The sequence below is a fragment of the Chlamydotis macqueenii genome, chromosome 1, assembly GCF_036417535.1.
Source record: "Chlamydotis macqueenii isolate bChlMac1 chromosome 1, bChlMac1.mat, whole genome shotgun sequence".
Lineage (NCBI taxonomy): Eukaryota > Metazoa > Chordata > Aves > Otidiformes > Otididae > Chlamydotis > Chlamydotis macqueenii.
This window is the reverse complement of record NC_141556.1, coordinates 43143162-43164381: the sequence shown is the minus strand read 5'-3', so window position 1 is coordinate 43164381 and position 21220 is coordinate 43143162. Positions and strand designations below refer to the sequence as shown.

At 37.5% G+C, this 21220-nt stretch overlaps 1 protein-coding gene across 1 annotated transcript in view; it reads left to right on the top strand.

Annotated features, from left to right (window-relative positions):
* PAWR (pro-apoptotic WT1 regulator) overlaps positions 1 to 19525 on the top strand; it is a 77248-nt gene extending 57723 nt beyond the window's left edge. The window contains exons 3-6 of the mRNA XM_086740046.1: positions 1607 to 1641; positions 11001 to 11148; positions 12575 to 12679; positions 17598 to 19525. Of these exons, the coding sequence (XP_086596172.1) occupies positions 1607 to 1641; positions 11001 to 11148; positions 12575 to 12679; positions 17598 to 17684 (375 nt within the window). The 3' untranslated portion in view covers positions 17685 to 19525. The remainder of the gene's footprint in view (positions 1 to 1606; positions 1642 to 11000; positions 11149 to 12574; positions 12680 to 17597) is intronic.
* The last annotated feature ends 1695 nt before the right edge of the window (positions 19526 to 21220 follow it).

Genomic DNA, 21220 nt, shown 5'->3' with positions numbered 1-21220 from the left:
TTAGGTTGCTTATTTACTTTAAAAGACACTAATGCACTGATCACTGAAGGTAGTGTAATGTTTAGGATTTTCGGAGTGGATGGAATTTCTCTTGCATCTTGTTTCGAGAGGTCATTTATTCCTTTGTCTGCAGTTAGTGTCCTAAATACACAGAATTTCATGCTTTGCCATTTTTTTTCCAGTAAAGGCAATTGTTTTGTTCACTAACTCCTTAAATATTCTTTCCTGACTTTTCAGCTAGTATTTGCTGATGCTGGGGGGAATTTTGTCTATGACTAATGAAATAATTGGTTCATGTTCTTCTTACAACATCCTAAAAAATATTTGTGGACTTACTCTGTCTAATCTGAGCCATCATTTACCAGTTGAAACATGTCTTAATTTTTCTATGTGATCAGACTGGTATTGGGAAGCAAATTGATGCAAATATTTTCTTTCAGGTTTTCTCATTTGTACATAATGCATAGATGTCTTTTCAGGGATTGACCCCTTTGCCTCACTGTTTTTTTTTTTTTTTTTCCATTTCCATCTTTACAGAGCCATAATAAAGCATTTTCTCACATTAAAAAGAAAAAAAAACAAACACCCACCCACCCCCCAATGTAATCTTAGTGAAAACATCTTACTGCATTGTGGGAATCTGAAAAGTAATGAAATTCTTTACCTGAAGCTAGAAAAAAATACGGTAGGACTTGCAATTTACAAGTAATCCATATGTGTATCTTTGAAGGGCCAGATGCACAACTCTTGCACCATTGAACTCATATTTGAAATCTGTTTCTCACTATTTCATTTGTTATGATCATTTCCAAATAGCAATCAAAGATGTCGAGTATTCTTTAAGTTTGTAGTGAGAGTGTGTTAAGCCTCTGCAGGTACTTAGAAAGCAATGATAAAAAAACTGACTTACTGTAGCTTGACAGGTCACTATCTGACGTTTGAGTACATGAATGTCCACATACAGATTTCTAGCCTACCTGCTTTGCAGCAGATGCCATGAGAAGATCACTTCAGCTGGCCTGAGAGAAGCTGAGGTGAGCCAGGTTGCAACACCTGGGTTAGCGTGGTGAAGAGCATACCTGTAGTTACCATGACCCAGCTAATATGTAATAAATTGATTTAGATCTCAACCCTGACTACTTGCCAGCTTCAGTTTTTGTTCCATCCAGAAGGACAAGCAGTAGTGCCGAAGAACTGAAACAGTTTTGCTCTATTGCTCTTGGACAAGTAGATGAACAGCTGTCAAAGTGCACAACATTTCCATATTAGTGGTGGCAGTGAAGGCGTGTTGGTGGCAGGGTGTATGCTGTTGGGTAAGCTGCATGTTCTGGGTGCTGGGGGACAGAGTAAGTGCATCCAGTTTTAAGATGTAACCAGAAGCTGTCATGTAAGGGTTCTGCAGAAGCAGTAACACGGTGACAATCACCCTGGTATTATTTCTATTCCTGACAGCAAAATAGTGCAAAACTGAGTTGTACAGCAGCTGTTTGAGGCACAAGCCTCGTGCTCTTAACTGCAGGCTTGATTTTCTATGGAGTAATAAAGTATTTTGGAAGTACAAATACAAGAAAAATGTTAACTAGTTGTTCCTTTCTGTTTCTTTTAGGACTCTTCCAGGATGGTTTCAAGCAGGTATAAAAGGTATGAGATCTTTGTACACAACACATTTCTTTACATACATAATTCTACCAGAAATAAAGCTGATTAAATGAATGTTTGTGGCAGAGGCCATCATACTGCTACTGTAGATATATAGCCTGATTTGGGGGTAAGGATCTGAGATGCAGCAAACTTGTCCAAACCCCTCTATGATGTTACTATTTTAAAATAAATTTAGGCAATATTTTGCTGGGTCTTACCAGTGCAGACCAGTTTCCCAAGCAAATGTCTAACTTGACTACACGTTACCTAGGAGCTAGTAGTTTCACAGTTAATTTATGAACCAGCGTCTTCTGAAGTTTAATACAGGAAGATAATTTTGTTGCTCTCCATAGTAATATTAAAAGGCATTTCTATGATTTTGTCATACTACTGTCTCAGTTGTAGGGGATGCTGCCCACATATGCTGTAGGATATCATGTTTGTTATTTATTTATCTTTTAGCCAAGTGTTAGGCTTTTCATTACTCAAGTTCTTTATTCGGAAAAATATTTCAGAAGCTTCTGATGCACCTGAGCAGTGCGTGGGAATTTTTACCAGTGGGAATTAATATTGACACAGCTATCAAAATTATTAGGAAAATATAATGGTACCATGAGGTCTAAAATACATCAACTGAAGCAAGGCATTTGTGTAAACATATTTTTGACACATGAATGTATTTTTAGATCTTTTTTTTTTTTTTTTAAATCACTTTGTCATTGCAGAATGGATGGACTTATTGTCACAACCTTAATAATGATGTAATTTCATAATTACTTTCTTATTAATCAAACATCTTTTAATTCAGTTTCCATTCTTCATGAAGAATTTAATTGCTATTTGTATCTGCTGAATACTTAGTGGTGTGTGCCGTAGTGCTTTGTATCTTTTCATAAACCTTATCTTTATTCTGTTCACATGCTGTATATAGTTGTGTGTGGGGTGGTAATAAATAGAAGTTTGCACAATCATGTTCTTAGCTTATTTGAAAATAATCTAATTCTTCTGATTAGCATTGCGAAAATAGGAAACTCCAAAGCTAGCAAATGCTATGATAAGACTTGTTTGTGCAGTCTTCATTCAGTCAGCTTTAGTTATATGTGGGATGTACATTCTTTGTTCATCACCTTTCCCCCTCAGGGCTGGCATCGTATTCAGGAGGAATCTGATTTGCTGTGAACTGCTGTTTCAATATTGTGTTATGTGTGTTGCCATCTATCTTACTCTCTGAATAATCTTCAAACCTCGTGTTGAAAACAAAGGATTATTTGCCTGTGAAGTCAGCACAGTGCCCAGGGCTTACAAATACTAAGTGAGTTTTATTCTAACTGTATTGCCATGAGGTTTACAATGCTCACTGTGATTAGGGTTAACAGTACCTATTGATTTACCTCTATATTTGAAAATTTCTACTTCCCCTGAAGTAATTTTTCAAGTAGGAGTGCTTGAACAAAGTGTGTCTCCCAGTGGCTTCACTTTCTGGTGTGAGTGCTAAAGGAGTCAGGACCAGACTCTTCTGTTCTGACAATGTTTGGCTTGTTTGCCCCTTCTGACATCTGCAGTAAGGGAAAGTCTTACAGAAAACAGCCTCCTCTACAGTAATTCTTATTCAGATCACTCAGATCTCACTTAAGTCCCAAAGACAGTAAAAGTCCTTTGGAGACTGGAAATGCCATTCTGTGATTACACCTGGAACTGGAATGTGGATACCAAAAGGCTGAATTGAGACCATAAGCTGCCTGAATGCTCAAATATGTTCAACTTCATGTGCTTTTAACAGTTTTAGATGTACTGTACTCACTTAGGTTTTCAAAGCAAACAGAGCAAAGCACATTCTCACATAGGGACTTTGAGATGCCATTTGAAAGTGTTACTTGTGTTACTCTGACAACAGGTGGTCGGTACTTTGTGAGTGCGGAAGAGACTGTTAGTAGACTTTATAGTCATATGACGGCAAAAGTGAAAAGGTATTTTCCTAAAATCTTGGGCTCTGTTGTAGACTCCCTTCCCCACAGAAAGCATGCACTATTTGCCAGAAATTTTCAGGTCATTTTTCTCCTTCTTTACTATTCCTGCCTCTTCTCTTTTGCCTTCTCCCTCTTCCTCAGTTTTTTCTAATCAGAAGTGACATCTCCATCTCAGCGTTTTTCTTCACTTCACTTATTTCCACTTCCTAGCCCAGTTAGACATACTTTCCTCTCTCCCCCTTTCTCTTACATCCTTACATTTAACCATTGAGATACTAATCTTCTTTTGCTATTTTTCCTCATTTCTTGGGTTTTTTTCCCCTGTTTTGTCTTCATCCTCTGTCCTCTTCTGACACCCAGTCCTGGGTTAGTGATGCCATCCTGAGCTTGCAGTACCTTCTCTTTCCCTTCCCATATAGCTGTTTTCACATCTACTTTGAGGTACCCGCCCTCCTGGACCTAAGAAGACAGGAGAGACCTAAGAGCAGAAAAGAAGGGTCTGTGCTGTGTGTTCTCATGGAATCGCTGTTCTCTCAATATGTTTTGGGGCACAAAGAATTGCACAAATTTTACTACTACTAATCAGACACACTGGCTCCTTTGCCTTATATGGATGCAGCCATCCCTGGTTAAACATTTAGATGGCATTGCTGAGAAACCCATTTCACTGCATGTCCATTGATTGGAAGACATGTTTACAAATGAACTCTGCTGGCTGCTGTTGTGTTATTCTACTTCTGCTCTGGCTGACTTGGACAAACTGAGCCTATCTCCTTATGTGGTAAAGTAAATAAAAGTTTGAGATGAGGATCTTAGACTACAGTTACAGACTGTCTCAATTTACTTCAAAAGTTTCCACACATACACCCCAGAAGTTTGTGGAGGTGTTCCTTTGTATAGTTGCATGATTAACCTAAAATATTTTCAAAAGAAAGCAATGGTTCTGTTGTGATCTGGAGTGATAATCTAAGATCTATTAAAAGCATGACCAGCATGACCAGAATCTTCAAGATCACACTGACATGAAGGCCACAGGGCATGTTCATGAGAGTATTTGGGAGTTGTGATCAGGCATCTGTCCTGACTGTGAGCTTCATGGGGTTAAAATGTGTAGATATCCTTCAGTTGTAGTAGCCCATATCAGCTTCCTCATCTTGCATTTCCTTGTCAGTCATCCAACCCTGGCTATTCTATGATTCTGTTATTTTTCTCTAAGCTTTTCTTTATGTTGTATGCCTCATCCTGGCCATTCCAAACTACTATTACTGTAACTGGGTCTACCAGTTTTTGCCCTGCTTTGTGAGTAGTTATTTTAAAGCAACAAGCACAGTGCCATTAGTAAGACTGGTCTTCTGGTTCAGGTCTGATGCTATCAGTATAGTTGGTGTTATCACTGATTTCTCAAACAAAAGAATGACAAAGTGTATTCTGTTTCTTGAAATATTTAAGTGTAATCTACATGTAAACATGAATTATGTTTCTCTTGTGTTCTGCGAACTGAAAAGTTTGTTTGCAAGTAACAGTAAAGCAAGGTATGTATATAGACATAGGAATATTTTTGTAAGCTCAAAGAATTGGTTTTAGCTTATTTTTAAGAGTGTCTACTAACTTCTGAGCCAATCTAGCTGCTTTTTTAGAAATGTCTTAAATTGAAAAAAAACCAAAACCTTACAAGTCAGGATTAAAAATAACTCAGAATATTTTTGCATGGCTCATGGATCAGACAGATCAGACTGGATCAGTTTACAGAAGGAGTTAGATTAAAATCTCTTAGTGGTTCAGGGGTGTGTTCCCCTTATAAATTTGTTTATTAGAGGAAATGAATACAATATGGTATGATTTTATGGCTTCCAGACAAAACATCAGAGTGTTTTTCCCTTCTTTTACGATAGTACTGCACACTAACACGGAACCCAACAGTTAGAGACCCTTGCCTACGAATTCTAAAATACAACATTTTACTTGAGTTGTAACATTCATGCAGGAGTTGAAAAGTAAATGAGGAAGAAGAGATCCCAGGAAGAGAAGCAGCTAGTGCTTCAGAGCATTCGTTGGAGGTGCTCTGAGGGAAATATTAGACCGCTGCTGAAATTCTCGTACTCGGTGTTTTTAGATTACTGCAATGCTTAAACTATAACAGTTTACATTCCATCATACTAACCTTAGTCTCACTAATTAAAAAAAAAATACAGCTGCAAAGTACTGTTTCATAACAATATGCCCAGACTTGCCTGCTTGCCGGCGTTCAGGAGTGTTGCAGCCAGGGCTGGCTGTTGACGCAGTCTCATCTACCTTGTTACATTAGGACCACTGCCGTGCAGATAGAACACTTAAAATAGACCGGGGTCACACAAGGTGCTTTTCTTGACCTTTGCATCCCCTTTTCAACCAATGCTGGTGTTACGAGAAGGCAGTTTATTTCTGCAGAAGTTTTTGGTCACCTAAGTTGAGCCGACTGCAGTTCGTCACTGTCCCCTGTGCCAGTGCTCGTGCAGCTGGGCAGGGTGATGCTTCAGGGAGCCACTGTGGCTGAAAGTTGATGGCTTCCTTTTACTGGGCTGCGGGATTGCTGCCTCAGCTCCTTGAACGGTTCCCTACTCAGTCACCTGAAGGCCAGAGCCAGGAAAAGTGGAGGAGACTAGGAATGTGCAGCTGTGGAGAAGACAAGACGGCCTTTCCTTAGCTCAGCTTTGAAAGCCACAAACTCAGCTTAAGCAATCCAAAGTAACAGAAGTCCAAGGTGGCCTGTTTAGAAATATTATCTTTGCTCATTCTTCCAAAGAAGCTGTTAGCAACTGACTGGATTGCAGGGACATAATTAATTAGGAGTTTACAGATCAAGTATAGTTACAAGATTCTGGCAATAAAGGTAAACGTGTCGTAGTTGAAATCAATGAAATCTGGTTTTGACTGGGTGATTTTAATTGGATGAAATTGCAATTTGGACAGTGCTTCAGAATACATTGCAAGAGCCAAAGAGGCACTGGAAGGAGCAAGGTTTATGCCACCTTTCTGTAATACTGCTGCTAAACCTGCCTCAGTGTGAATAACTGATTTTATTTTAAAGGAAAAGTCTAGAACATCATTCTGAAACAAAACTTCTCTGTGTAAGAGTAGCCAAACTGCAGTGGGGGTTGATTTCACTGTATGATTTTTATTTAAGTAAAGCCAGAAAAAACTTTCGAAAGCAAGTTGTCTTACTCTATTTTAAGCTTTCTGTTACAGGAATACACATTTAAGATGGGGTTTTAATAGTGGCTAACTGAAGGTAAGCTAGTGGAACAACAACTTGAGTTTTGTAAAACATCTTGTTGAACGTGCCCTTTTGAAGCAGTAGTGAGGGATGTTTCTGTCCAGACGTATTCTCATTTGCTGCTCCCTAGGTGTGCACCCTGATCCAGTGTACGTACGGCTACAGATACAATCTCAGATACTCTCCTTGAAAAATCATTTTTAAAATACTATTTGCTACTGCCATAGCCTGTGACTAGAGTTTTCAACTGCAAGTGTTGAAACAGTTGTGTATGTAAGTTACCTGAATGCTAAAAAATGGAATATGTTTTGAACTGCAGTCTTGAGAAGTGACTTGAAATTTTTTTCAACTTGCAGACCCCTATAATTTTTCTTCTGGTGCTAATGACCGCTTGTACCCAATGTACATCTACTGAGAATAGGCTTTCTTTTCTTTCATACCTTTTGTGATGTTCCAGCAACTTCAAGTTGCAAGCATTTGTAAATCTTTATTCAGTTAGAAAGCAGAGGAAGCCAGTTTTCAGTTGCTGTCTCAAAGTAAATGGTTTCTGCTGTCATGTGCACATGCTTTCTCCACCCTCCCCCAAAAGAAGGCATAAATCCAATTTGTTTTCTCGGTAGTATACAAAGCTCTTCAGTTGGACAGATTAGCATTAGTAGTAGTATTGTTGTGACATAGTTATAAATATAATATATATGTAAACATTATACGGGTTTATTTCCATAGATATATCTTTGTTGGGGTTAGTTAATAGATATTTTGTCTTAGTAAAGCATAGACACCAAGTTCAGTGATATTGTTGTTCTAGGTAAGTTTTTCTTTTCTTGTTTAAGGCTTGCAAAGTGACCTTGTATCTGGTGACTAAAATTCCATGTTGTGTGAAAGATAGGTCTACCGTGTCTCGGATGGTACCTTTTTTGCTGTTCCTGTGTCCTGGACATTGGTTATAAACAGCCAAAATAATGAACTTTGTGTCTGTGACATTCCTTGGGTTAGGTTACGGATTAATGCCTCCTTAAATGTTCTTTTAAATCCCATTTCCTAGAAGTCTTCATGATGTGTCCTTTGTACTTGCTAATACTGAAAAGGAATGTAGGGTCTGCAGTAAGGTCTGCTCCCCAGTGGAGCAGATGAGGAAATTTTTGAGTGTGAGTTTCAGGGAAAATACAGAAAATGTCTTAATTTTCAGTGTTAATAAAACCCTTCCTATCTAGATATTCTTTCTTCTAACTTTTCCTGTAGGAGCATCTGCCAAGATCACTGGCTGGAGCTGAGTTGAGATACTCCAGTATGTTGGCAAAAGGATTCATTTTTGAGTGATGAAAAATGGAGCCTTTTTTGTGTGGTCTATCCTTGTGACATTAGCAGCATGGAACAACATGCCTTTCAGAAGGCTAAATAATCTAGAATTTATAGAGTTAAGCTAAAATATTTCTCTTATGTTGTATTGCAACATGTGTATCCGGTCCTAGAAATGTTTTTTAAAAAAAATCTTCTAGATGAAGAATAAACAGTGCTAAATATGGTAATAACATTAAGCTACAAAATTCCTTACAATTGTGTCAGTGTGCCTTGGAAACTTCACACATACTGGAGCAAAACAATATTTATATCCATGAAAAGACATCCCTTTGCCAGAAACTCCTGCTTTTGATTTGCATTGTATCCATCTAGGTTTGCATGTTGTCAGCAGGGTTTTCTAGAGTTGTGAGATGGAAAACTGTTAAATGAAGACATTAATCATATACTCTTCTATGTTTTAAAGGAAATATAGTAGGGATACTCATAGTGCTTTTCATTCTTTTCCTAAGTGCTCTAGAAAACCATTGTGTACATATTTCAGCTGCGTGATTGTTCTGGTTTTGTTAGTGAGGGCGGGCCTAAGGTGGTAGCTTCTGTAGGAAACTGCTAGAAGTCGCTCCCCTTTGTTCAGTGGACTCGGCCGGGCCTAGGGCGGACCTGCTGCTGGCCAAGGCCGAGCCAATTGGTAGCAGAATGTCCCGTGATAACGCCTCTGCGATAACGTGTTTAAGTAGGGGAAAACAGGAAAAAGAGGAGGAGAAGATGTGAAGCAGATGAGCAGGGGCAGAGAGGGGGAGGCGCGAGCCTCATGGGCCTTGCAGGCCTCACCCTCTGGCCTCCCGCCGGGCAGCCGACTGGGCCCAACTCGGCCCGGCCCGGCTGCAAGAAGTGGAAAGGAGATGAGAAGTGAATAAGATGTAAAAAGGATCCTCAGAGGCGTCTGCCAGCCTGTTGTGAGGAACGGCTGCAGACGCCAAGGTCAGTTCAGAAGGAGGGGGAGGAGTAATATGGCTCCTGGCCAAGATTCCTCTGCAACTCGTGGTGAAGACCATGGTGGAGCGGGTTGTCCCCCTGCAGCCCATGGAGGTCCACGGAGGGGCAGAGATCCACCTGCAGCCCGTGGAGGACCCCACGCCGGAGCAGGTGGATGCCTGAAGGAGGCTGTGGCCCATGGAGGGCCCGCTGGGGCAGCTGTTCTAGAGGGACTGCACCCCGTGGAAGAGATGACCCACGCCGGAGCAGTTTCACGAAGGACTGTGGCCCGTGGGAGGGACCCCACGCTGGAGCAGAGGAGGAATGTGAGGAGTTCTTCCCCTGATGATGATACAGCGGCGTAAAACAACGCGTGATGAACTGACCGCGACCCCCATTCCCTTTTCCCCCCCCCGTGCCACTCGGGAGGGGAAGGTAGTAGAGATAATGTTAAGCCCGGGAAGAGGGAAGGGTGGGGGGAGGTTATCTTGTTCCCTGTCTCATTCTCCTGCTAATTTTAGAAATAAATGAATAGTTTTCCCCAAGTCGAGTCTGTTTTGCCCGTGACGGTAACTTTAAGGATTTCTCCCCGTCCTTATCTCAAACCTTGAGCTGTTTTTTCTTATATCATCTCCCCCTATTCTCTCGGAGGGTGGGGGGAGCGAGAGACAGACTGTGTAGTCTGGTCCTGATCAAGGCTGAACTACGACAGTTATTTCACGGAATAAGAGACTGGTTGAGGTTGGAAGGGATCTCTGGAGGGCATCATGTCCAACCCCCCTGCTGGAGCTGGGCCTCCTAGAGCTGGTTGCCCAGCATCATCTCCAGATGGCTTTTGAGTGTCTCCATTCGAGTTCTCCTGGTGAAGACTGAACAAGGAGGGGTTTCTTTGTCTTTGGCTGTTTAGCTGTATATTTTCAAAGTCAAGGAAGTGTGATTTTCCTGAATTGCGGAGTGAAAGATCTGTATGTCTCTGCCTGGTCCCAGGTTGCTCTGTTCTGCTGCTCTTAATTATTCATTAGATTCTACATTGAAGGTAAATTATGTTGCTATTAGGAAGAAGACAGCTATGGGAAGAACACTGTTAAATTTATGACTTTGAAAATGTTTGACTTATAATATATGTTTTTAAAATAGCACTGGTTTTGTACATAGCAATCAAAATGGAGAACCCATAACCTTTTTTAAACTAGCTTTATGTGCTTTTACAGTGCTTATCTGTTAAGATTCCATTGCAGTGATTTTTAAGGAATAGACAGATGATCTAAAGCAAAAAAACATATGACCAGTTAATGAGTGCCTACCAACTGAGCTATGACAAACTGCTGTGTGTCCAAGTTCTGAAGTAAAATATTTGGAAATGGCATAAAATTAATATGTTGGGCTGCATCACTTTCTCACTTTGGTTTCTTTTCCAGTTCCTTACAGGCCATATCCGTAGCTCCTGAAAAGTCAGTTGATAGGTGTAAGCTTCTTACATTTTGGACATGTACTTGTTTTTAATCCTTTATGTTTTCATCTACTTAAAAAGATGCGTGATTTAACCTACGTAGTGGTACTTTACTTTTTAAAATAAAATTGCTTGACTTGGATTTTAATGTGCACGGTTCATAAAATGTTTAAATCTTTAAAAATAAGATAGGATAAGTGTTTAAAGTTGATTATCTGTAAGATGAGTGCTGCATTATCCAAGTATTCGACTGTGAATTTACTGAGTTCTCAGCAACACAAGACCTGTGCAGTAAGTTCTCTGCAGTTTGTTAGACTGATCTATTGAGTGCTTTGGAAAGCACTTCTTGTTACTTCTGTCATTTCTGTTTGTTAAATGTATAACTGGGTGTCTGCTTTGCTCTTTGCCTTTGTAGCACAGCTAATGCACCAGAAGACGATGCTCCAAATAGATATTCCCGAACAGACAGGACAACTTACAGCAGATACAGCAGGGATGCAAATTATTCTGGCAGTTCGGTACCAAGTAACACTTTGGAAAAGAGGATTGAGGAACTTGAAAGGGTAAGTACCAACTAACATCTGCATGGCATACATCTGAAATGAAGTACCTTTGAAACTCCATGGGGAAATTTACAATTAAATTATATAGAAATTATGCTAAATGCTTCAAGTACAGATAGATATGTCTATAAAAATGTGTAAAAAGTCAGATTGACTGAGAAGAATGTGAACTTCCTAATCACAGATGTTTAGTTTTCATTTGGTATATAAGTGAGAAATAGTTGAGGCAAACTTAATACACTTAGAGAGACAGCAGTGCGCTGCATATTTCTCATATGTACCTCGTGACACACAGGGTAAATAACTTGGGGGAGGAGGGGCTCACTGGCCGTTCAGAAAGTTAGCAAGCTTGCTTCTGATCTGCTTCTTGGTTTGTAATTTTTAATGTACTGAAATATAAAATTTAATTGCTATGCAATTGTTTATTAAAGTTTGAAACATTTAAAATATATATATTTAAAACAAAGTTTTCATTATTTCAGACATTTCTTCATACAAAAAATTTTTGGAAATTGTAATAATGTTGAAGCTGAGATGTTCACCTAAACCAGTGTTTTGCTAAATAGTGTAATCTGTTAATCTACTACTGGCTTCTCTGTCTTCCTCTGAAGTGGATTTTTGTGGGTAACTTGCCGAATATTCTTGAATTCCTATGATTGAAAGATACTAAGTAAACACAATTTGAACAGATCTTTTTTGGAAAGGATGAAAATAAAGCATGTTTTGTAGAATTTTTTTTTTATTTTTTTTATTTAAAAAAAAAAAAAAGACCTAAGGATTTGAGTGAAGTACACCATAATCCTCCCTTCCAAATCAGCTTCCTTCTGAAATAATTTAACTGCCAGTAACACAGAAAATGGGGAAAGATTTAAGGGCTTTCTTTCAGTATCCTGAACCCTGACTTACTGAATTCCTGATGGACGTTTTGCTTTTTTTGTCCTCACATTCAGGCCCACAGATCTAACACTGAGTCTTTATTCCTTGTTAATGGTAGTATAAACTGCATCCTGCCTCCAACAACAACCAACCAAACAAAAGCAAGAAAAAAAAAAAAAGAAAAAAGAAGGAATAACTGTCCCAATATAACAAACTTGGAAACTAATAACTTTCTGTTTATTTACTTCTGGTTTGGGCCCCTGTCCAATTTTCGATTAATGCTGAAGTTAAATATTAATTAAAACATTATCTCTGGAATCAGAAATATCACACAGGTTTGCTGTAGGTAAAGTATTTTCTCAGATGTGATTCTTTAGCTTCTTGAAATGTAAGGGCTTGAAGATGTGGGTTTGACTTGCTGTAGAAAAGGAATCATAGGTAAGTATGTGTTGGTTTTTCTTTGTTTGTTTGTTTTAAATGGTAATAGCTTAAAACTGTCTCTTAAAACCAAAAATGATGTTTCCAACTTCATTGCATATTCTGGTTTTAGGAACTTGCAAAGGAGAGACAGGAAAATGTGAGATTAATGAAGATGACACAGGACAAAGAAGAACTAATTGGAAAGCTGAAGGAAGAAATTGATTTATTAAACAGAGTAAGCACATACTTTCTTATATGGTGCTATATAGAGAGGGGATAAAAGTTTCTGCATTTTCTGTGCTCTTCTTAAGGCACCAGCATCCACCGGGCAAGATCAGAAGATAATTCAGTGTGGGGGGGCTTTTTGTATTTGTGTAACTTGTCAAGTGGCATGTCAATAAGTTGTATTTTTTCCAGGTGACTTCTGTTTGTCATTATTAACTTCTGTAAGGTGTGTGTTACTAGAATACCTGAATTTCTTGTTGCTATAAATATTTATAGAACAAAGTTATAAAAGCAAGAGTTCTTTACTGCCTCTTCTTTCCAAATTTAATGCGTAGCATACCAGGAAATAATTAAGTTGGAGTTTTGACAGTTTTCTCAATAAATTGTTACCCAGGACTTTTGTTAGACAAAGTAACTATAAATTTAATTTCATTTTTGTCAGCTTTTAATTACTAATAATAGTTTAGAGGGTCTTCGAAGGATTTGGGAATAAATGCTTTATATTCTGACACATATTCACGTACTCTTCATTGTTGATTCCCAAGTAAAGGCAGAACAAGACAGGGGGCAGGAGACTTGAGCTACTATCACTCAGGGAAGGTGTGTAGGCAGGAGAAGAGAAGATACGAAGAGTGAGACATGCTTGGGAATGGGACAGGATGAGAAGTTTTAAAGCTGATAGAAGATACCGATTTTAACAAGTCCCAGTTTTAAGGGAAGACTGGAACTCTTTCAAAGAATGGATTAGTGATCTCATCTTGCATGTCCTGGCTGAGATGCAGAGCTTGGATGCATGGAATACTCTCTTTGGCCAGCTAGGGTCAATTAATCTGGTTATAGCCCTCCCAGCTTCCTGAACCTGCACATTAGCGAGACCTGGAAAGCCGGACAGTGTCCTTGGTCTCATTAGCAACAGCTCATAACATCAGTGTGTTTATCAACGTTCTTCATATAGGAAGTCCAAAACACACCGGCTACTGAGAGGAAAATTAACTCCATCCCTGCTGAATTCAGGACATAGGGAAATGTGCTTCTACTGATCCAGTGCAGACATTCCCATAAAAATACAGAAAAAAACCCTTCAGAACTGGTTTTGATAATCCAGCAGCGAAGGGAGGCAATAAACTCTGTGTGTGTAATGGCAGACTTTCATTTTGCACTATTTGTTTGTAGCAAAGGAGGACAACAAAAGTTTGCAAACTAATCTAGAGGACTAACGTAGCTGAGATTATTCTGAAACAGGTGTCGTCTTTTTTTTTGATTAAGAAAATTGGAAGTTAATTTGTAGGATAAATGAAGTATTGTCTGTTTTGGAGAGATTTCTGTTTTAATTGGAGAGTTGGTCTTTATGCTGTTCTTTCATTCTGCAAAGAATCTGTCACACCTGAGCTGATGGCCTTATTACAGTCAAGGCAAGCGTTCATTCCTTCTGCATAATGGATGGCAAAGCTACCTAATACTGCCAGTCACAGCAGACTGCCTGACGCAGAGGTCAGAAAGAACAAATCAAAAGAACCTAAATCCCTTAAAGCTTGTGTTTTAGGACTGTGACTGTTTGCGAGGTTTGCGGTTCCTGAAACAATGTTGAGGGTTTTTTTTTTTTCCTGCTATATTTGAAGTATGTCCTAAATTAAATCCATCAAGTGTTTGACTAGAAACAGTCGTTAAACATTTGCAGTGAAGTCAAGCAGTGCCTGTGTTGAAGTCTGATGGCAATTTCTGCTTGTTGTGTGGAAGGAAAACATAAACCAGAATACAATCCTTCCAAAAACCTCTTTATTATACAGTGACTAAAATGGTACTGTTCCATGAGATATACAAAGCCAATTTATTGGTGGTCCATAGGTAGGCTGTCTTAAATGCAGAAGAGAATGTTTTCTTATTTTATTCTCTACCACGTCAACATTTATCATAGCTATAACATTGTCTGTTAGCTTAATTGCAGTGCAAGTTATTTATGTTTTCATCCCTTGGAGTTTTTTTAATGATGAAATAGCTGCCTTTTGACTTTATTACCAGCTTAATAATTTGTCTTCTTACAAAAGTTTGAACCCATGTCTCAAGTGGTGTTTCCATTAAAACAGATGCAATTTTAGTTTCTTTGTTAATAGCTCTTGGATTTCTGACTGCTTCTATATTGGCTATCTGTGTGGATTTAGAAACAGGAAAGCTTTAGAATATTAAGAACAGCTACAGAAGTGCTGCATCGTTCCCGTAGGGCAGTCATATTTGCCGAAGGTTTATTGTCATAACTGAGATCATGAGAGCCAGCACTTGGACATCCATCTGTTCTTTGTGGAACGTTACTCTGTAGGTTTGGTGTTAGGGTTGGATGCTCTGTGTGGAAGAACAGTTGTGATCTTCAGCCTTTTGCTCAGATAAAAGGATTTCCTGAGGACTAAACTTTACTTAATGAGCTTATGCAGAGATCTTTTTAAGAAGTTCTGCTGGTAGGTAACCTAAATAGGGGTCTTTAAATTTGACCATCTATGCCTTTGTAGTATTTTTCCATCTTTTCTATTAATCAAAACATACAGTTAGTGCATGTTAGGTTGCACAGACATGGAAAGAATTTCAAATCAAAGCCTACATAACTTATTTAAAATGCCATTTTATTGCATAGCTTCTGACTGCTCAACCCTTGTATTTAAAGAAATGCACTTTCTAGAAGTTTCAGTCAGTTCGTAACTGTAGATGCATCCTTCATTGACAGAGATCTTGTGTTACACTTGAAAAACTGTTTTTCCAAGAATCCTGAAAACTTCTTGGCAGACTTTTTCTCATTTTAAGTAAATATATTTATTTTATGTAACAACTTACTTTTACTGAGATCAGTCAGTACATCACAAAGATACTTAAAGAACATAAGCTGCATTTATATTGAGAAACAGAAAAACCAAAAACATTAGCCACAAAATGTACGTCTGCCACATTTTTTGTAAGAAAGGGGTAATTGCTTCATAAAAACCTCAAATGTCTGAAGGGAAAGGCATCTCAAGACATTTAAATATTTGTAGGCTAAGTTCAGCTGTCGACTAGTTTACACTTGGTCATTTCTGACCTCTCTAAGATGTCGTCGTAGTTAAATGGGTGTTTGGAGAGAGACTGTCAGTGAGGATTTACAGTCCAATTAGTGTCAGTTCTGTAGTTACGGTTCCTTTGGTATGTCAAGTCCAAGCTTTCCTGCTATTGCATCTTTTTTAATAATAAGCATAAGTTAGTGTTGTAATTTTGAATAAGAAACCTTACATTTCAGAGTGGCAAAAACCACCTGCATCTCTCAGTCTATTGTTTCTGTAGATATCTAAACTACGGTAGTTATTTTTCCTGGCTCATATTCAAGAAGCTGTTACTTGTAGTAATCTTTGGAATGCTATTTTTGCAGCATAAACATTTAACAAACTTCAGATTTTTTTTGAGTAAATTACATGTATTTTAAACAGAATTTTAGGTAAGCTTACATTGAGGCATCTGATGGCCAGGTTAACAAGTTCAGACACAGTATTATGTATAGTGAACTAAAAAAATACCATTTTGCTGGAAGAAGTGTTCTCCCTTCCATCTGATTACTGAACTGAACTGCTCAAGAGAAAAAACAAAGTGTGTTTCACACACACTTACATAGTAACTGTATTTACAGTAGCTATCCATCAAAACTTGTGTTGTAGAGATGCTTTTCCTGGAAGTAATCTGTACTGTGGAGCAGCTTTACTTCTGTGAGGCAGAGAGAAATTTCTGCTACTGATTCCTTGATTCCACATTGCAAATACAGTAGACTAATTGCAGAAGTATTGTGATATGGATTTTAGCTTGGCAAGCTGAAGAGGCTTTTAAAAATTATGGTATGGATTAAACACAACATCTCTAGTATGCACTTCTGGAATGACCCCACTAAAATGAAACAAGAAGATAGGCTCTGTGTGTTAAACACAGCTTAACAACTTAAAGGAACAAGAGAGAGAAAAATTGCTACTGTTTTACGTTTAATCCAGCATGGCAACAGTAGGGACTGCAGACTTCAATCAACAGGCATCTAAGATCTCTAATGAGAATACTGGTGGTTCTCCTTTGCCTGCCTTTCATTTTCCTCCTTAAATTGCTGTCCTTGAGGTCACTCTTCTCTTTCTTCATTTTTTTTCATTCTCATGTTTCTTCCTTTTTTTTTTTTTTAATACCGTAGAATTATTTTTATTGAAAAAACACTTACATTAAGCAGCCAGTTTCGCTGGTTTCCACTTTAAGGGCTTGAAAAGACTTGGTAGGAAGTGAAGAAGTGAAATGGGAACTAGGTAAATATGGTAATTGGTGGAAGAGGGATGGACACTTGGGGTGGGAGCAGTCTATTTTAAGCACCCATTATTACTGTATGTGCTCTCTGTTCTTTCCGTAGCAGTTTAGACGGAAGTTACAAAATGCCTTTTAATTTTTTTCACAGAAAATGAAAAAAAAAATGGACAGACAGTACTTTTCCTGAAAATTTTGATGGTTAATTTCAAACATAGAGCAGATCTTGCAGTAATAACCAGTGATGTGTATGTGTGAGTGTGATAGTCGTAGACAAGCACAGTCTGGGGAGCAGAGGCTGGCTAATGTACTCTCCGTATGTGCCAGTGAAATAATCATGCCCATCCTGTTTTGGTTTCTTGATGCATTCATTCCTGCTCTGGCTTTAGTTTTGATTATATCTTTCCATTTAAAGGTGCTTTTACATGGGGATATAATATTAATGTACATGGGACTAGAATATTAATTACAGTAATACTTAGACAAAGGCCGTTTAACAGATGTAAGGGTAGCTGCTGTGACACTAATTCTTCCCAACCCCAACTACTTCATTTTGGAGGTAGGATGATAAATTCCTGCAGCTACTAATTGAGAGTTTGTATTTATATCCTGAGAAAAGTTTCTTTTTCTTTTTCCTTTCACAGGATCTAGATGATATAGAAGATGAAAATGAACAATTGAAACAAGAAAATAAAACCCTCTTAAAAGTTGTTGGACAGCTGACAAGGTAGAAGATTCAAGCCTCAATGAGGAAAGATTTAAAAACTACTGATTGAACGTTAAGGTCAATATAATAATACTTCCTGTGTTGCAGTATGTTATAATAACTGTCTTTATATTTATTGTTAGGAAACCAGATGAATGTTTATTTTCATAGTACTTTCTTCTTCATTCAATGAAATGGCATCAAATTTGTGGTATATTTTTAGCTTTCTTTTCACATAAGAATAATTAAAATTTTTGACAAATTTCAAAATACTAAGTTCAAAAAATCTGGATTTTGTATCTTCAGATTACATTTGGATAAATTACAGTAATTTAAAATTCATAGCACCAAGATCACTTTCAGTTCATGTGGATGTATATTTTTGAAATGAATGGAAGCAATACAAATAAGCTTTGTTTACACAGATCCGAAATATATATTTTGGGAAATACTTCCTTTTTTGTTTAAACAGCTGTAAAGTGAATGCCTTATTACTGATGTATAACATTTTGCAGATTGATTACTTGCTCTAAAATTCTTGTACGTTGAGGTTTTTTTACTGTATCTGAAAGTCTGACAGTAGTAGACAGTAGCAGGTTGTTTTTTTTTTTTCTGTATAACAGTATTCTGGCAGGAGGGGGGAGGTTTTATTAAAAAAAATGCAACAACAAAACCAAAAAACAATACATCACCTGTGATATCAGCATTAATGAGTTCTTAGAATCATATTGAAGTTGTGCACTGTAGTTTATATTAAAGCTTTTGCTTAGCAATGAAATGCAAGTTTGCTATCAGACAGTAAGTTTGTTTGCTGTGTTGAGAATTAAAACAAAGCCTGGAGCTTTCATTTCAGCAAAGTCACTTTTGCAAATACTTTTCTACTTAAAGCTTAAAATTTGTAGTGATCTTAACTAATATGAGTTTTCTGATGTTTTCATTTTTTGAGCTGGGTGAAAATTTTTGTACATAACCAAGCAGAGAGGCAAACAAGTGATTCATGCCCTTTCAAAACATCAAATGGTTTAAAAAAACCTTTTATCTTTGATTTTAAAATAACAAGGTATTTTAAAAGTGCCTGTTTAGATGTTACAATCCAGTTACGAGTGCATGCTGATTCTTCTATAACATGATAGTAGATAAAATTTTTGTTTGACATTAACCACAGACCTCAGTTAATAATTCTCAGAATTCTTATTTGGCTGAAATTTGATGTACTTTATTTCATCTTAATATAGCACATTTTTCATTCCTGATCGGAATAAATGTGTTTGCCATTTGAGTCAGGGCACTAGAAATGAAAACATTTCAAAGAGTCCAGGCTTTTTCTTGACAATTTTGAAGTTTGGTGTCAGAAAGTTGCATTCATATAGTTTTTGTTACCTTAAAACGTAAAGGCAACTTCAATGTATAATAACGATCGCCTTTTCAGATTTGCCAGTTGTTTTCATAATGTGTATTTAATGACTGTAAGAGTTTCTTAAATTTCAAATCCAGGTATTGTTGTTACGCCTTGGATTGTTTTGAATATAGGATAGGTTATTTTGCATTTGTGTATTCTAATGGGGAGGAACTTTTCAAAGCTTTAAAGTATTTTTCAAAACACTCACATTCCAGGATGCCTTGATGTTTTTCATAGTGGATGGGAGCCCATGGGACACCATTTAAAACCTTTACTCAGGTTTAAATGGTATGAGGTGTTTCTATAGGCCCTCTGAACTATGATATACACCAATGAATATTGCTTTTAATATTATTCGAACAATAAGAAGTCCCTTAATTTATCAGTTTCATGAAATTAAAGATTTAAAGTAATAAATCAGTCGAGATGTATGCCTTCTGAATAAATATGAAACTTTCTCTGGAAGAGCATCTGATTGACTTCTCTGTGTACTAGGTAGGAAATACACATACACATACCAGTTTATGGCATGGGATGTCAGACATACTGAAGCATCATTAAGGAGTTAATGCACAACACACAGATATTAATACAAAGTTGTAAATGAGATATTTCGGAAGCTGTATTTCACAAACATTTTAAGCCAAAGAACAATAACAACAAGGAACATAAACAAGAATTAACTTGTCGTCATATTACCTCTTCTTGGTTTGCATGTGTATTGACTAAAACTTAGCAGGAGTACTGCCAAAATCAGAAATCTTTTTATAACTTGAACATCCAACTGACACGAATATTTGGCAAAAGTACTTCTAACACCCTACATTGAAGAGTTACTGGCAAGGGAAGTTTCCAAATATTTAAACCAGTAATGCTTCAGGCAGAATGTGTGAACAAAGGAACTGTTGGGAACTCATCGATAAAGTACCTCAGGACATTATTGTTGTTGTGTACTGTTATACAAGTATAAAGGTCTTAATGGCTTTAAAAATTCCCAGAAATTGTATCATGAAACTTAACACTTCTCCCAACAGTTTGGAAGATTTAGATGGCTTTTTGGGAAAAAAGTATGTCAATAACAATTCATTACCCCTTACATTATCAGGCTCTTGGGAGAAGTTTAGTAGATTCTAGGAAAAATGATGTATTATGTAAAAATTTAATAATTGTCTAGTCATTACTTGCCATTAACTTTTTATTTCAGTAGGGTACCCTTGTAGTCAAGCTCAAACATAGAATAAGTTTTTGTCCTAGGTGATTTGAAGGTGTTACATTAGCTACCTTACCAGCAATTCACTAGCCCATGTCCACGTCCTCGCCAGCCAAACACCTCGATCGCTCTCAGTTGTGTGATTTAAAAGCAGAGTGACTGCTGTAAGTGGGAACCAACCTCACTTGGGAAGGCTATATGATTCCTCAGTGCATCTTGGCTTTCACGTACCTAGGCTAAATTAATTTACTAGGGTTTTGGGCAGGGGGTAGAGGGGGATATTAGTATGCAGTATTAACTGTATGGGTAAGTCCCTTGGAGATTTCTGAACTTTCATGTCTTAAAATTCATACCAAACTGCTTAGGTGTAGCATCGGTGTTTTGGGATAGCTTGAGTCATGTAGGAAATCTAAGCAGAAAAGTACTCCCACTGACAAAAGCAAATAAGACCATTTTTTTTTTTTGGTAAATACTTTAATACTGAACAGCACATAATTCCTGTTTTGCTAACACAAAAGGATACTTCTGTTACAGTCAAATACTATTGTATAGAAAACATACGCTACAGCCAGAGCTGAAGGTTAAAATTGTCCAGAAATACTTTTATTGTTGATAATATACACTAATGTTTATGAGATTTCTTCCCTAAAGAAGTTCAATCATATATAAATGTCGGCGGTTTTTACAGGGAAATTCAAAATGGCTCATTTTCCATTTTTTAAGTAATTAAATGGCCATGTGTAAGTTCAGTGTTACTTGATGTGTATATTAACTGAAAGAGTACAGTCTGTGTTTGCAAATGAGTGTTCTTCTGTCTTTAAAGCAAAATTTTTCTCTGTTAATTGCCAGATTTGTGTTTACACATTTGGAGATTAGTTATTTCTGTGTTAGAATGGCTCTGAGTTTGAGAGGTAGGGTGAGAAAAGAGGATAACAAGAAATAAATCAATGGC